At 56.2% G+C, this 16,322-nt stretch overlaps 2 protein-coding genes across 3 annotated transcripts; one reads left to right on the top strand and one right to left on the bottom strand.

Annotated features, from left to right (window-relative positions):
• On the top strand, nt 1–12,020 carry Dvl1 (dishevelled segment polarity protein 1). 2 transcript variants are annotated; one of them, XM_008852583.1, is made up of 15 exons: nt 1–255; nt 6,011–6,080; nt 6,246–6,367; nt 6,587–6,690; nt 6,929–7,067; nt 7,192–7,285; nt 7,356–7,425; nt 7,515–7,654; nt 7,734–7,810; nt 7,896–7,963; nt 8,097–8,249; nt 8,793–8,924; nt 9,022–9,189; nt 9,273–9,479; nt 10,728–12,020. In XM_008852583.1, the coding sequence occupies exons 1-15, from the start codon at nt 86–88 to the stop codon at nt 11,102–11,104; spliced, it is 2,091 nt and encodes a 696-aa protein (XP_008850805.1). In that variant the 5' UTR covers nt 1–85; the 3' UTR covers nt 11,105–12,020. The 2 variants fall into 2 exon arrangements, with proteins under 2 accessions (XP_008850805.1, XP_008850806.1); XM_008852584.2 differs by having other exon boundaries at nt 86–255; nt 8,097–8,174; nt 10,728–11,104.
• An 804-nt stretch (nt 12,021–12,824) lies between these two features.
• Nucleotides 12,825–16,023, bottom strand: Tas1r3 (taste 1 receptor member 3). Its single transcript, XM_008852582.2, has 6 exons — nt 15,784–16,023; nt 15,344–15,644; nt 14,462–15,262; nt 14,142–14,339; nt 13,915–14,035; nt 12,825–13,789 (listed from the first exon to the last, which is right to left on the bottom strand). Exons 1-6 carry the CDS (start codon nt 15,972–15,974, stop codon nt 12,825–12,827), a joined length of 2,577 nt encoding a protein of 858 aa, XP_008850804.1. The 5' UTR covers nt 15,975–16,023.
• Between the last annotated feature and the right edge of the window lie 299 nt (nt 16,024–16,322).

Raw genomic sequence — 16,322 nt, 5'->3', positions numbered from 1 at the left:
GGCCGGCGGGCGGGGAGGGCGCCCCGCGTCCGAGCAGTGAGCCGGGCCTGACGCCGTGCGGGCCCCGCGTCGCCGCGACCGCGCCATGGCGGAGACCAAGATCATCTACCACATGGATGAGGAGGAGACACCGTACCTGGTCAAGCTGCCGGTGGCCCCCGAGCGCGTCACGCTGGCTGACTTCAAGAACGTGCTCAGCAACCGGCCGGTGCACGCCTACAAATTCTTCTTCAAGTCTATGGACCAGGACTTCGGGTTAGTGGGCCTCGCGGCCTGGGCCGGGGGTGCCGGCCCTTTCCCGCGCGTGTGCGGCGGCCACCGGGACCCCGCGCGGGCTGGTACAGGCACCTGTCTGTGCGGGCAGGGCTGTAGGGACTGGGGCTGACAGCCGGCAGCGCCGGCGACCCTGTGGGGGCTGAACCAAGTGTAGGCAGGGTCAGTGCCTGCATGAGCGCCGTGGTGACCCTTGGTGGGTGCACTCACCTGTCTGTGTCCAGCTGGGAATCCTGGGTCCTTGACTGGGCTGCTTGGTAGGCCAGAGCTCTATCCAGAGCTCAAGTCCAGGACCCAGGCTTCCTGATGGACATTCGCGAGTGCCCCTGTGCCCATCTGGTCCAGGTTGGGTGCCCGAGGTACCCTCAAATCCATCCCTTCTCCCTTGTCAAGTACAGGGCCTGCTGCATTCTTTCTCTAGGGGGTGGGAACCCAGAGTTCAGGACTGCCCTGGAGCGTGTGCAGTTTATGAAGCCTAGGTTCAAAGGACTGTCAAGAGGAAGGGTTATGAGGATTTGCTAGTCCCAGCACCCCATTGGATCCCCAGTTGGGGGTCTGGTAGTGTGGGATGGGTGGGTCATGGGCACCCATCTGTTTGCTGGGGCTTACAGAAATTTCTGAAGCCTGAAAGCAGGCTCCTCTTGAACCCTCTAAGGTCCCCATGGCAGGACAGAGGTCAAGGGTCATTGGTGACCAAGAATTCAGTGTCTCCTGTCTCCTTGGTTCCTGGCTATTGGGCTTCTGATTCTTCTGAGCCACACAGCATTTGCATTCTTGGGAGGTGTTCAGGTTATCTACTGACTTGGACCAGCTTCTAAGCTACTATGTCTCCTAGCTGTACTGTTGTAGTGCCTGTCTCAGGAGAAGGGATATGAGCCTCTGGGACAGGGAGCACAGGAGGCTGTGCAACAAAGGCCTGACTGGGCATAGCCACAGTAACCTGAGTCCACAACTTGGCTATGATTGGGGGTGGGGGCATGAGCAGGCCCTGTGGGTAGAGCAGGTGTGATTGGTGCCCTCAGACTGGCAGTGCCCTTGTGTGTGGCTGCTTCTTGGGACTTTGACATTGAGGCCATTTCCTGGGTTCTATGGTTGCAGGGTCCCTGAGCAGCCCCAGGTCAGATCAAGCTTGAACTTCTCTGTGACTCTGGGCATCTGCCCAGGGCCAAACATGGTTTGGACAACTGGAGTCTCTTGCCTACCCACCGTTTCCCTCGAGCACCAGAAAAAATCAGACAAGACTGTGTGTTCCCCATAGCTGGTGCTCTGTCTGCCTGAAGTGGAGGCTGGTGTTCTCTGACTCTCCTGGCTGGGCTACCTCCATGATTTCTATGCTTTTGGGCCTGTGCATCCCTGGATTCAGTCATTGGGGCATTTTAGATTTTAACAGTTTATTATTTTAACAAAAAATCACCAAAGTCACAATTGTTCTTCTTCACTAACTTTGTGCCCCTAGAACTGAGTGGTGAGGAATAGACCCAGTCCTGGGTTGCTTTCTGTTACACACTCTGGGTATCTTCCGAGGGCACCTGGCCCTTAGCTCCCATACCTCTGTTGGGTTAGGTACCCCAAGAGCCACAGCCCAGCATCAGCCCACATAGGCCCCTGCAAGGCTGTGCCTGTGGTAGGTTTGGAGAACCTGCAGGTGCCTTGGCTGATGAGGTGGGATGGCAGATTTGGGTCTTGAAGCAGAAGTACATCCTTTGGATATTTGGGTTGGCTTAGGAATGGCTTAGGTAGGGGGAAGGAGCCAGCAGAGAGCCCAGAGACAACTTTGGGGTCCCGGTGTGGAAGAACTAGTAGATCACCTTAGAGATAGAATCTGGGGTAGGGTGACACAGAAATACTTGAGCAGGTAGGTCAGTAGGCTCACACTTTCTCCCCTGGTCCTCTGATGGTCTGGTGGCCTCAGAAGCCTGGGAGAGCCCCTCCCCTCTTCACTGCTTTCCTCCTCTCCTTGCCCAAGGAAGTAGCTTGATATTAGGAGAAGGCAGGGTTGGCTGAACTGGGTAGGTGGCCTCAGGGGTTGCCTCAGACTGGAGTCTCTGAGGAGTACCTAGTGAGTCGGGGTCTCTGACCTACTCCAAACCAGAATTGACCACTTTGTAAGGAGCAGAGCCTGCCCTGGGCTAAGCCTCATTCCCAGGGTATATCTCTGGCCAACAAGGTAAAGGTCTCTTTCTGTGCCCACTTTCATGTGCAGCATGTGGTTGTTCTGACCCAGAACCTCCAGAGTATAGAGCAGGAGTTCTACGATTCTGGTGGACCCCACAGGAGTGTCTAGTGTTGATTCTGGTGACAGTGCCAGATCTGGTCTGAGACAGAGAACTGAGGGCATTTGACTCCAGGAGTGTACTGCTGATGCCAGCCTGCCTGATACAGTATTGAGCTCATCTTCCTTACAGTGGCCCTAGCCTCCTCATCTCTGAGGTGAAGATACCCAGAGCTTGGGGTAGGGGGAGGCAGGCAAGAGTAAGAGCTGAGAACCTGGGGCTCTGGGGTTCTTTGCCTATAGGCAAATGTTCTGAGGGCTCCCTGTGCCCTGGTAGGGTTCTCTGGGGTCAGGAATGTGGCCTCTCAGTATTCTCTCTAGTATTGTGAGAATCCAGGTTGGCCTCTCAGTATTCTTCCTAGTATTGTGAGAATCCAGGTAATTATAATACATTCCCTAGGCTGTGTGGACTCTAGATCCTACACAGCTTGAGCCTGGGAAGGGACTCAGATTCTGGGGGCTCTGTGTCCCATGGGATAGGTTGGTAGAAGAGTGACTAGGTCTAGTTAGGAGTCTATGCACACCTACTAATTCAAATCTATAGGCAATAGAACTCCTTAGGCCAAGGGCCCAGACCATACCAAGACTTGGTAAGCATTAGGACCCTCACTCCTGGGAGCACACAGAAGCCTCTTGGGACTCAGGATCCTCCATGCCCTGTGCCTGCTCACTCTGCCAGCTTCTGGTCCTGAGTATGGAAGGGGTGGGGTGGTATAGGGATGATACTTGTTCAGGACTTCGTCACTATGGAGTACTGTGGTCACTATGGAGTACTGTGATCTCTAGGAACTCGTTCCTTCTTAGTCAAGCTGTGCTGGGTTCCAAGGCCCTGCCTTAGAGCAGATTCCTCCTTGGGGTGGATCCCGGGGGCGGGGGTGGCAGTGGAGTCCTGTAACCACAAGGATCTCTTTAGGAATTCTGTGGTTGGGACAAAATACCCACAGGGGCATTCTGGGTGGTTGTGCAGAGAGCCAGGGGAGACACAGGGGTCAATCTTTCCTCCTAAGAGGCCAGGCATGCAAGACTCAGGATGGTGGGGAGGCTTGGCTATGCCTTGTTTCATTCCTGTTCTAGAGCTCTCAGGAGGCTGTACAGCTGTGGGCAACATCACATACCTGTGGGGCTTATTTCTGCTTCCACCGTGGGTGTGGTAGTGCTTGCCCCTTATCTGGTCAAGGGTAGGGAAGGGACAGGAATATATTTGGGATTTGGGGCAAGTGCTACCCATCTCACTGCTGTCCTGCCCTCCTGGCCTCCCTTATCACACTGACCCCCAGGGTGGAAGGTAAGGCTTTGGTTGCTCAGGCTGAGAAGACTGGAGAACAGGGCCTTTGGGCCCTGAAGGGGCAACTAGGTAGGGGCAGGAGGCATGGACACCTCAGGCAGACCATATCACCTTAAGGCTCTGGCTATGAGGGCATTATAGTCCCAGCTGATCTGAATTCAACACAGTACCTGCTGGAAAGCTAGGCAGGCTCTATTGTGGGTGCTCATATGTCTCCCCATGGGTGAGTCAGAGAGGGCTGTGGCTTGGGTGTGGCAGGGGAAAGGCTATTGGCAGGCCCACTTGGGGCCAAGGTTGGGGACTGAGGCAAGGATTCCTGTCTGGGTTTCTGTTGCTGTCAGGTTACTTGGAGATGGCAAGCTTGCTGCAAGCCCTGGCTCACCACTTGCCATGGGCAGAGCCCTGTCATCCTCAAGAGAAACCCCACCTTACCCTGGACAGCTCCAGGTCTTCCTATGATGACAGCCCCTCTTTTGGCTGCCTTGGTCCAGTCTTGTGAGTGGGGCAAGTCACAGGGCTGTGACTTGTAAGTGGGGGGCAGCGGATATTAGAGAGTTCTGAGAAGTGATTCTGCTTTTGAGGTTCCCACCTTATTCATGCAGCGCCCCCCCAGACATCTGGAGGCAGTAGTAGAACCATAGAGAACTGACTGGGGTCTGCTCTGCTGCTTCTACCCCCTCAGCCCTTGTTCTCTACCTTTCAGGTGGGTGGACAAGGGCCTTGCTCCTTGGATAGGACGGGATATTTCTGTGATGGGGTTGCCTGCTACCTGCTGCTGGCCTTGGGCCCATTGGGCCACAAGCCTGCCTCCTGCCAGGTGCACTTCCGGGACCAGCACAGTTTCCCAGCTCTTGTTTTCTCCATTGAACCCAAGTCTTGGATGTGGAAAATCCCACTAAGCTAGATGGAGCTGAGTGCCAGGGAGGTGGAGAATCTGGGACCTGAAGAGATAGTTGGAGGCCACAGCCCCTTTCCAGTTGCCCCTCTGACTGTGTTGGCTGCTGCCCATGCCTTTTTGAGTCCTGACTCCAGGTTATCTGGCTTCCTTCCCAGTTCTCATTCCCTGACCCTTTGTACCCTGCTTGGGTGAACTTGGCCCCTCTGTAGCCTATCTGACTAGAGAGCAGCATTGAGACAGGCAGGACTGGGTGTGGTCAGTGGGTACAGCCAGGGTTTGACTAGCTCTGTCCTTAGATGTCTTTCTAGGCCCTCAAGTAGAGGCCTACCATAGCCTCCTGAGAGTTGGGACTGGTCCAGTACATGAGAAACACTTTGTCTCCCTAGATGGGTGGATGGCCTGTGAGGGAAGGAGCAGTATTCTTCTTGGTCCTCCCATATTCACACAAGGGGCTTGCATTCTTGTACCTTGTTGTAGTCCAGGCCCTGCTCTGGGCTGGCAGAATGTGCGAAAAACTCCAAGGGTTCACAGGCACAGAGCAGCATGAGATGCACATCTTATTGACTAGGGCCCATGAGTGCTCCAGCACAGAGGAGGGTATGCTGGGAAGGTGAGGATAGGAGCCAGTGGTCATGCCCCAAGAAGATGGGCTGGTACATGAGTGTACAACCTGCTGCTCCTATGCAGCCTCAGTGTGAGTACAGGGTTGGAGTGAGTGGACAGCCCTTCTCGAATGAATTAGAACCTGTGTGATACGCAGTGAGATTTGCGGTGAGGGGCGGAGAGGCTCCATGGCCTGTCCTGGGCACCTGGATGGGTAGAGCCACTATACCTAAGATAGGGAGGGAGGCTGAGAACCGGCCCCAGAGGAGCCTCAGTGTTATGTATTTTGGTGAGGCAGTTACTGAGTCCTCCCCAGAGGAAATGCATGGCTAGATACAGGCCTGGGGTAGAACCTTGTTCCAAGGAAGCTGAAGAACTAGGGCCTTTTCCAGGAACCCTTCACCCTGTCTGACCCACCAGAAACTGGGCTCTGACCCTGGAGGTAAATAGGAGCCCTAGACTGTCCTTTCATGAATCCTCCACAGTCATTATCCCCAGAGCTGAGGGTTGGGGCCTAGGGCCAATCAATGGTGGCAGAGTCCCTGAGAAGAGAATGTGCTGGACAACCCTCAGTGATAACGTGGTGTGGTAGGTACCCCATCTCTATGGTGGGAGATGTACCTTAGAGCCCTCTGGATAGGCCCAGATGAGGTGACCTCAAGGCCATGTCTATCCACAGGGTGGTGAAAGAGGAGATTTTTGATGATAATGCCAAGCTGCCCTGCTTCAATGGCCGAGTGGTTTCCTGGGTGAGTCTGTGGGTAGCTCCACTCCAGTATGACACAGGTAGGCTCTTCTTGGGGGAAGTGAGGGGACTGAACAGAGGTAGGGGAGGGGCTGTCTACTGCCCTGGGTGTCTGTGGGGGTGACCCTGAGGCAGATGGGGCATCCAAGCCTTCATTCTCCCTCCACAGCTGGTCCTGGCTGAGGGCGCTCACTCGGATGCAGGGTCCCAGGGCACTGACAGCCACACGGACCTGCCCCCACCCCTTGAGAGGACAGGTGGCATTGGTGACTCCAGGCCCCCCTCCTTCCAGTAAGGCCCCTGGGAGAGCAGAGCCCTGCCATTCCTGGGTGCTTGCTGCCCAAGACCCATCTGGGAAGAGTGGAGCTGGCAACAAAGGAGGGGTCTGCAGTTGGGTGGGAGCATCTTCTAGAACTGGGGTCCCACTTGGAGGGTTGGGGACTGGGAATCACTTGAGGTACTGACTGCCTGTGATCTGGTCTGCCCAATCCCACCTTCTCATCTGTGCAGTCCAAATGTTGCCAGTAGCCGAGATGGAATGGACAATGAGACAGGCACAGAATCTATGGTCAGTCACCGGAGGGAGCGAGTCCGACGCCGAAACCGTGATGAGGGTACTGTGGCTGTGCTGCCCAGACTTGGACCCCAAACCTCCCCTGGAAACACCCCACACACATTTCCTTCAGTCAGTGGAGGTCCTTGGGTAGAGGCCCCAACTTGGTGCTCCCCCTACCCTCTGTGGCTTCAGAGTCACTGCAGCTCCTACACCAACAGAGACTTGAAATGCACAGGCCACCCTCATTCTGTGACCTTGAAGTCCCATGGTCAGCTCCCATCCTGCTGTCCCCACAGCTGCCCGAACCAATGGGCACCCAAGGGGGGACCGGCGGCGGGACCTGGGGCTGCCCCCAGACAGCGCATCCACTGCACTGAGCAGTGAGCTCGAGTCAAGCAGCTTCATCGACTCAGATGAGGAGGACAACACAAGCCGGTGGGCACGGCGTGCGTGTGTTTGTGTGTGCTGGAGATTCATACTTATGAGTGCTGCCTGGCTGTGCTTACCTGGCTCCTGGCTCCTGCCCCTGGCCCCTCTGAACTCTGACTTCCTGCCCAAGGCTGAGCAGCTCTACAGAACAGAGTACTTCTTCTCGGCTCATTCGGAAGCACAAACGCCGCCGGCGGAAGCAGCGCTTGCGGCAGACAGATCGGGTAGGCAGCAGGTCAGTGGGGTGTCTGCTCTGACAGTGCCTGTCCAGCCCCTCATTGGGTCCTTCCACAGGCCTCCTCCTTCAGCAGCATCACTGACTCCACCATGTCCCTGAACATTATCACCGTCACACTGAACATGGGTGAGGTCTTGTGGGCTGGTGGGTGCTGGGTGGGGGTGGGCACAGGCTGGTGGGGGGACTATGGGGCCTGCTCATGGCCCCTCCTGCAGAGAGGCACCACTTCCTGGGCATCAGCATCGTGGGCCAGAGCAACGACCGGGGTGATGGTGGCATCTACATCGGCTCCATCATGAAGGGCGGGGCCGTGGCCGCTGACGGCCGCATTGAGCCAGGCGACATGCTGCTTCAGGTGCGAGCCATTGTGGCTGTAGGAACAGGAAGCATCCCCCCATGTCATGGCCAACCCCTGACCTCTACAAACCCCACAGGTAAATGATGTCAACTTTGAGAACATGAGCAATGATGATGCTGTGCGGGTGCTACGGGAGATCGTATCCCAGACAGGGTGAGGAGGGGATCCATATGGGGATGGGAGGGACCCAGGATGGGAGGGCCCTGGCCCTACCCATGTGACCCACCCAACTCTGCAGGCCTATCAGCCTCACAGTGGCTAAGTGCTGGGATCCAACCCCTCGGAGCTACTTTACTATCCCAAGGGGTAAGTGATCACATGAAGGGGACAAGGTGGGTTGGGATTCCTGGGCCCAGTCTGAAGGGTCTGTCTTCTCTGCCCCATGCTGTCTCCTTGCCCTCCACCACCCATCATCTGTTGTCATGCGGTGACTGTCCAGCTGACCCGGTGCGACCCATTGACCCAGCTGCCTGGCTGTCGCACACAGCAGCACTGACGGGTGCCCTGCCCCGCTATGGTACGAGTCCCTGCTCCAGCGCCATCACACGCACCAGCTCTTCCTCACTAACCAGCTCAGTGCCTGGCGCCCCACGTAAGTGGCAGCTCACAAGAGACCCGGCAGGAAACAGGCTGGAGGACAAGGTTCTGTCCCAGCCTTGAGATTTGGTGCTTATGCATTCCTGGGGCCCATTACACATGATGTGTCTGTCCTCAGTGTCTTCACAGTGTGTGCACAGATACACATACACAACTCCCACAGCCCAGCCCTACTTGTCATCTGGATGTGTGGAAGGGTCCTGCCAGGGCCATCCTGAGGATTGGGAGGGGATGTGTAGTCTTTGCTCTGCTTTCCTGTTGCCTAACATGACTAACTGCCTGAGTGTGCTGGGGGAAAAGGAGCTGGCCTGCCCATGTGTGCTTGGACTGTTGGATGAGGGTGGCCTCATCTCAGTTTTAGCCCAGGATCTTGATGAGAGGTGCCTCGAAGGGTGGGGGATAGAGGTTTGATCCCATTCCCTGCTCCCAACCCCATGGGGGTCCATACTGTGGGTCTGGGCTGCTAGTATCAGGCAACCTAGAACACAGCCCATGCCTGTTGGCTGCTGGCATGGGCTGAGGGAACTATGCCTTGCAGAGCTGGAGGAGGCACCACTGACAGTGAAGAGTGACATGGGTGCTGTTGTCCGGGTTATGCAGCTGCCAGACTCGGGACTGGAGATCCGTGACCGCATGTGGCTTAAGATCACCATTGCTAATGCTGTCATTGGTGAGTCCTTGGCTGTGTGGGAAGGGCCCAGTCTGTTTTTGTTCTGATGCAGCTGCCCAGGGCTTTGCTGCCCTGACTTTCATGAGCCTATGGCCAGGGGCGGACGTGGTGGACTGGCTGTACACACATGTGGAGGGCTTCAAGGAGCGGCGGGAGGCAAGGAAATACGCTAGCAGTATGCTGAAGCATGGCTTCCTGCGGCACACAGTTAACAAGATCACCTTCTCTGAGCAGTGCTACTATGTCTTCGGCGATCTGTGCAGCAGTGAGTAGGGGGGTCACAGGGTGGCAGTTACTCTGGGGCCTATCCACTTGCCCTTATTCACTTCTCCCCTCCCTTCCTGCCAGACCTCGCAGCCCTGAATCTTAACAGTGGCTCCAGTGGAGCCTCGGATCAGGACACACTAGCACCACTGCCTCACCCATCTGCACCCTGGCCCTTGGGTCAGGGCTACCCCTACCAGTACCCGGGGCCCCCGCCCTGCTTCCCACCTGCCTACCAGGACCCTGGCTTCAGCTATGGAAGCGGCAGTGCTGGGAGTCAGCAGAGTGAAGGTGAGAGCCGTGCCAGCCCCTCCTCTATTCCCATTCCCTGACTGTCTGGCCCTGCTGCTGCACCCTGTGCTCCTGCTTTGTGCTTGGATCCTGGTGGGCTCCATCTAGAGAGCCAGTATGGGAAGGATAGGGAGGAGTCTGGTATAGAGACTCACCTTGGTTCTGTGGGGAAAGGCTTTAGGGAACAGGAAGACTGTACCTGGCGGGGGCAAGTGTGGTATTCCAGATGACGATGACAGGCAAGAGGCCAGGAGATGGTGTGGCAAGAAGGAGGGTGAGAGTGCCTAGGGCATCAAGTAGGGTCACTTTTCAGGCCCCAAGCTCCAGGGGGAGAAGAGTTTTGTCCTCTGTGGTATCTGAAGCCCAGCAGGGTACCAGCATGAGCAGTGAACAGTGCCATTAAGAGTGTATCCCAGAGATATCAGAGACCTGAGATGATGGGTGTCTCTGAGGAGGAGGTGGGCTGAAGCAGAGGTTCTAGGCAGAGTGTGACACAGTGAGGCCAGTGGCCATGCTACAGGGTCTGGAGAAAGATGCAGGCAGCCAACCTAGGGGACCTGGAGGATGGGAAAGAGAAGAGGTGGACCAGAGGGTGGCAGCTCCCAAGGAAAAGCTGTTGAGTATCTGCTGACCCTGGACCGACCCTGGTATGCACTCAAGCCCAGCTGGACCCATAGTAGGCCCAGCTGGCCATGGGTGAGCACTGGGCTTGTATGTGACTTGTGCTATCCCTTGCTTTGTGCTGAGCAAGCCTTAGACTGAAGGACTAGCAGAGTGGACCCTCGGGCCGGTAAGCCAGGTCCCCCCGTGTCCTTCTCAGCATGTCCCCAGCCAGCACCTGTCTTCAGGTTCCCACCACTTTCAATACAAGGGCTAAGCCAATTAGCTGACCAGGACCCTGGGGTGGGGTGGACAGTGGATCTTTGGGTGGTGAGCCCACGATGCCTGATGGGAATACTGGTACTTAGGCCTTCACTGGTGGTTTAGGTTCTTAGCTGTAACATAAGCCCTTGATTGAAGCATTGGGGTGAGGTATGGAGTGCCAAGCTGGCCCCCATTATCCCTGCTGTTTCCTATTGCCCCTAGCCCTTCGCCTCTCAGCTGCTCCTGGTGTCTGCATGGCTGCATCCCACCCACACACCCACCCCTCAGGCCAACTGGGTCCTGCCCTAGCTGTCTGAGAGCAGCTGGTGGTCCGGGAAGTGGCCAGGCCTGGTCCTAACTCTGTTGTCCTTTCCTTTCTCCCAGGGAGCAAGAGCAGTGGGTCCACAAGGAGCAGCCATCGGGCCCCAGGCCGAGAGAAGGAGCGCCGTGCGGCTGGAGCTGGGGGCAGTGGCAGCGAATCTGACCACGTAGCACCAAGCGGGTCTGGTAGCACTGGCTGGCGGGACCGTCCTGTTAGCCAGCTCAGCCGAGGCAGCAGCCCTCGAAGTCAGGCCTCGGCTGTCCCCCCAGGGCTTCCCCCGCTGCACCCCCTGACAAAGGCTTATGCAGTGGTGGGTGGGCCACCAGGAGGGCCACCTGTCCGGGAATTGGCTGCTGTTCCCCCAGAACTTACAGGCAGCCGTCAGTCCTTCCAAAAAGCCATGGGGAACCCCTGCGAGTTCTTCGTGGATATCATGTGATCAGCAGCCAGTGCCTTCAGCCCTGTCTGTGGCAGGAGCCGGTGGTTCTGCTGTGCCAGGAACTCAATGGGCTTGCCTTAGTGGTGGCCAGTCAGGATAGGTCAGCTGTGGGGTCTGGGCCAGGGTAGTGGGAGTAAGCTGAGGGCAGCCATACCATCAGGGTCTGGGCTTGGCATCTTGCCTGCTTCTGGGGCCTTTGGTGGTAGAGCAGCTTGCAGACCCTTGTGAGGGGACATCTCTGTTCTTAGTTCCTTAGCACAAGCCTCAGGGAATCCCTGGTTCCTTTTTTGGAGGTGACTCATTTAGGACAATGATGATCCTTTTGGGTTTTGTGTTGCCTCCACTCTCCCAGAACTGTGCACAGGGGTCTAGGCTGACATCCCCCCAATGAATTCATGGGCTTCACTTACCAGACCAAAGGGTTTGTGAGGGATTAGACAGAGCCCTCAGGCCTCTCTGGCTGTCCAGGTGAGGTCTAACTTATTTATTTATTCCTATCCTGCCTGCTTTGAGGGCAGCAGCTGGTCATCCAGTGGGGGCAGTTTGCATGTCCCTCTCTCCACCTGATACTCAGCAAATGGCAACACAGGTTGTACTGGAAGTATGTGGAGGGTGGCTAGTGGGAGAGACAGGAGACCAGGCACCTGTATACTGTGTCTCAGCCTCAGATGAAGTGGTGGTACACACAATGGCTACAGAGATGGGGTCCTGTCCTGTCTCATCCTTGCTGTCCTGATGGCTACCTATCATCAGTATGTGCCACTGCCATTCTAGCATGGTGGCCCCACATGTCTGCACTGTAGATATTGTGTCAAAGTTTGAGAGTCTGGGTAGTTCACATAGAGCTGCTTCTGTGTAAATGCTGCTTCTGTGTAAATGCTATTTTAAACACTAAAAAGCGTTTAATTTTATGGGACTGATGTGTGGCCTGTTTCTGTTTTCTCCAGCTGAGCTCTGTCAGGATTCAGGTGTCAGGGCTTGTCCAGAGCTCACCCAGATCTCTGGTCCAAGGTTCTGCCTGGAGCTGGAAGATGCCCTCCTTATTTTCCACACAGGCTTATGGCTCTGTCCCTGGTGCTGGCTAGCAGCAGGGTTTGGCAGGCAACTTTCTGTCCTTGGTACTAGACGCAGACTCCAGGGGTCCTGGGTGACTGGAGCTGGCCGTGGTGCTGACCCCAACTCTGCCGGGGGCTCTGTCCAAGGTGCTGGTGGTGACCTGATCCTTTTCTACAGGCTGGGGATGGGCCAGGGAGGAGGCTGGATGTTGGCCCCTTTCTGGGTAGGCCTCTATTTGCCTTCCTTGCTCTTGTCTTGATATATATGCCCAACCTGGGATGCCTGGTTGGGATGCTGCGTGGTGGTCCCAGCTGGGCATGGCCAGGCAAGCAGCACCCTCTGGCCTCCCCCAGGGTCTGCCTGGTGCTTTCTTGAGTTTAGGAGGTAGCCATGTAGTCCTAAGGCACCTTCTGTAGGCCACTTTCTAGGACAAGCCTACCTGGACAGGCCTCAGTTGGGGCATAACAGGGCTAAGATTAAGCTTGCTTTTGAGAGTTAAGTAGGAATAAAGTCCTTATTAAAGTACACTGAAGGTGAGTGGACAACTTGGGAATCAGAGTCTATAGTTGAAGGGTTTCAAGTTGGGGAACCATCTGGGGGTTGCTGGCTTGGGAGATCTCTACTAGGGCTGTGCTCACTGAAGGTGAGGTCATTGGGTCAGGGGTCATTCATTGTGTCTCTGAGTCCCCTCCCCATGCCCACTGCTGCTCCTATCTGCTGCATCCCTGGGGCCTCCTCCCTGGAAGAACTCCTGGGTGTTAAGCTTTGGCAGCCACAAAAGCATGTAGCATTTGGGCAGATGGAAGGTGGCCAGGATGCCCAGGGCACAGAATAGGATAGCACCCATCTGCACAGCTGGCTGGTAAGCCACCTGCACATTGGCCAGGAGGGGCACAAAGGAGACCCAGGTGATGAAGTAAGTCAGCATGGCGAAGGTGAGGCCACGGGCACGGTTGTAACGACCAGGCTGACTCTGCACCAGGAAGGTGCCCAGAAAGCAGAGGAAGGCCAGCATGGCATTGGTGATATGCACCAAGCTGAGGCTAACCAAGGAGTGCATGCGGCAGTGCTCCAGTGCCTCTGTGGGCAGCACCCTCCAGTCTGTTACCACCTCTGGTGGGAAAGCTGTCAGGTACCAGATGCATAGTCCTGCCTCCACCAGAATGGCTAGCAGCACCACCGGCCAAGCCCAAGGCCCCCGAAGACAATGACATAACCAGGTTGCCCTGCTCAGTGGCAGCTCAGACTCCACAAAGGTCTCAGCTGCTTGCAGGAAAAGTGTGCTCAGGCAGCCTGTAAGTGGGAGATGAACTAGTGGCTGTTGTGCTAGGCAGCTGGCAGGCCTTGGCCGGCCTGGGAACAGGAGGACACTGAGGCAGAAGAGGCCCAGGCAAGCCAGGCCAAAGCAGAATAGTGCCCCACCTGAGGCCTGAACCAGTGGGCTGTCCCAGTGGCGAACAAAGAGGCCCAGGGCAGCCACTGCCAGGCCTAGCACCAGGCAAAGCAGTAGAAGCAGTGACAACACAACCGGCTCCCCCCAGGCTAGGAACTTAGGCCTGCGAGGGAAGCAGCCTGTGCTTTTCTCTGGGGACCACTGGTCCTGGTTACATGGGGTACAGGTGAGGTCATCTGCAGAAGGGGAGGAGAAAAGAAGCAATGTAGGGGTTGGTAATGGGGGACAGAGCTCCTTGGCCCAGACCCCCATGGGCTCTGGCCTCAGCATTAAACTGCAGACTCTAGGGAAGGTGGTTCACCTGGGTTCTTCTGGTAGCTGCCTGCCTTGCAGTCCACGCAGTCATAGCAGCAGGAGTGGAAGCCCTTCACTCTGCGCACCTGGCCATCTTTGCACTGCTGGGAGCACTGAGACACTGGTGCCTGGACATGGGAGCTTGGATCAGGCTCCCCTTGGCCAGTACTAGCCCCAGACCCACAGGCAGCCCCAAGTTTGTGCTCACCATGGCTTCTGCTACCTTGTCCCTACCTGGTTGCCTGGCCAGTACATCTTGGAAGGCTGCAGCTGAAGGCTGCCATTGAAGGTACCCACAGTATGCAATACAGGTGTTGGGCTCTGCCACACCCACATTTTCAGGTCGTATTCCAGATCTACATTCCCTTTGACATCAAACTGCAGTGTCAAGTTTCGAGCATGGAAGGTCATGTTGTACATGTTATCCAGGAGCTGTGGGGGGTGGGGTAAGGCTTACTTATAAACCCCTCCAGCCAACACAGGCTTCAGCTTTGCCTGGTGGCCCAGTGCTCCTGTAGGAGTAGGCACTGGCCCAGCACAAACCTTACCCTCACCTGCCATGGTTGCACAGGCTTTTGTGTGGGGCAACTTGAGGCATTGCACTGTAGGGTGTTGTGAAGGGCCTGGGCCACGCCATACACAGCAGCATAGGTGGCAAAAATCTGGTGGTGTAATTGCCCAGCTGACAGGTTCTGCAGCCCAGATGACAGGTTCTGCAGCGTGATGTTGTCACACTGTGGGCAGCGTAGTCCCATCACATGCTCCTCCAGGTCCAGCTCAGCATTCAGTGAGGCACAGAATGCTGGGTCAGCAGCTAGGGCTAGGCGGGTCTCTACATAGTGGGCGAATTCAGGCAATAGGGCACCCCGCTGAAGAAAGCCAAGCACAGTGCCCACACGGGCAACATTGGGAAGGTTCATGACCAGGTCTGAGGTCAGCCAGGACTCACTGGCCACCCACACCTTGGGTGAGAGGCCATTATGGATAGTATAGTAGAAGAGGGAGTAGACAGCACGGGCAGAGGCAAACAGCACCACTACCTGCACTTCGCTCTGGTTCACCTGGTGCAGCACAACTGGCACCTTGCCCAGCTGCTGGCCATTGGTGGTGTGCAGTGGTACCAGGCCTTCATGTGCAATGCAGACACCTCTTGCATTGGCCAAGCTGGAAAAGATGCTCAGACCCTCACGACCATAGTCATCATCGCTGCCTAAGGCAGCCACCCAATTCCAGTTGAAATTCTGCAGCAGTGTCACAACAGCCTCCAGCTGTATCCGGTCGCTGGGCACTGTGCGGAAGAAGGATGGGAACGTCTCCCGGTCACTTAGCCGATCCATGCTGGCACTGTAGCTGACCTGCAGTGGTCAAATGTACCTCCTGATGTGGGAGCTCAATGGACATGATTGGTTGGGGAAACACAAGGGAAGTTGACCCACCTGTGGCATGAGGAAGAAGCTGAAAAACTTGCCCGTGATAAGGGCGAGCTCTGATGAATGGGGCCCAATAACAGCCAGCACACGAGGCTGGTACTGTGTGTAGTTGCAGTAGGCAGCAATGCTATGGCTGCCTGCCTCGGCCAGGAACATGAGGCTGGGTTTCATGGTCACTACAGGCTCTGAGCATGTGTCAAAGAGGTCGTAGCCCAAGTGCAGGCCAGGCAGCAGGGCAGACCCATTGTTGATCTCTTCCACCGCCATCTTCATAGCCATTGCCAGGTACAGGCCCAGGGGTGAGAACCTGAGGCCACATGGGACTGCAGGTGGCCACCACCTCATCCCCCAGATAGCCACCACCTCATCCCCCAGCTTGGGAGTACCACAAACCCAGGGATAACCAAGCTTGGGCTCATCCCCACCCCAGCTACTGGCCTCCATACCTGGTGCACAGGATGCTGTTGGGCTGTGTTCTCTGATACAGGGTGGCCTCTTCAGTTAAGCCCAGGGGAAAGAGCCCACCCAGTATATAGTCCCCTTGTGCCTTGAATTGTCTTGACAGGCACAAGGTGGCTGCAGTCCTGAGGTCCAGGAGAGCAGCCAGGCTGAGATGCAGAACAGCCAGGCTTGGCATGGCAGGTAGCAGCTTCTAGCCCAAACACTGTTAGGCTGAAGCCCTAAATGTACTGAGTCCAGGAGGAGGGAACAGAGGATTTGCTTAGCAAAACCAGTGCCATGCTTGGCTACCAAGCCCTCAGGGTCTCCGGTGACATGCTCAATATCTTAAGCTTGAAGGTTTGTATACATTGGACTCATCTTTACATCATCACTAGGCTCTCTGGCCGAGTGACCCAGTAGGCAGGCTCTGAGTGGCCACTGACTGTAGCCTTGTCACTTGCCTGTGCCCAAGCCCCTTAGCACCCTTCATTCCAGAATGTGAAGAAGAGGATAGCTGTGAGCCATTTGAGGTCCTGGGGGTCTC

Source organism: Nannospalax galili, unplaced genomic scaffold (assembly GCF_000622305.1).
Source record: "Nannospalax galili isolate Female #2095 unplaced genomic scaffold, S.galili_v1.0 scaffold806, whole genome shotgun sequence".
NCBI classification, from domain to species: domain Eukaryota; kingdom Metazoa; phylum Chordata; class Mammalia; order Rodentia; family Spalacidae; genus Nannospalax; species Nannospalax galili.
This window is presented reverse-complemented; position numbering and strand designations above follow the sequence as displayed.

What these genes read in the sequence shown, in the direction of transcription:
- Dvl1 (XM_008852583.1), top strand. Translation starts at nt 86, where the DNA reads ATGGCGGAGACCAAGATCATCTACCACATGGATGAGGAGGAGACACCG. An exon ending in TCCAGGCCCCCCTCCTTCCA is followed by an intron (nt 6,368 to 6,586) that starts GTAAGGCCCCTG and finishes TCATCTGTGCAG; the next exon opens with TCCAAATGTTGCCAGTAGCC. An exon ending in CTTCGGCGATCTGTGCAGCA is followed by an intron (nt 9,190 to 9,272) that starts GTGAGTAGGGGG and finishes CCTTCCTGCCAG; the next exon opens with ACCTCGCAGCCCTGAATCTT.
- Tas1r3 (XM_008852582.2), bottom strand. Translation starts at nt 15,974, where the DNA reads ATGCCAAGCCTGGCTGTTCTGCATCTCAGCCTGGCTGCTCTCCTGGAC. An exon ending in AACAGCATCCTGTGCACCAG is followed by an intron (nt 15,645 to 15,783) that starts GTATGGAGGCCA and finishes ATGTGGCCTCAG; the next exon opens with GTTCTCACCCCTGGGCCTGT. An exon ending in CAGCTACCAGAAGAACCCAG is followed by an intron (nt 13,790 to 13,914) that starts GTGAACCACCTT and finishes CCCCTTCTGCAG; the next exon opens with ATGACCTCACCTGTACCCCA.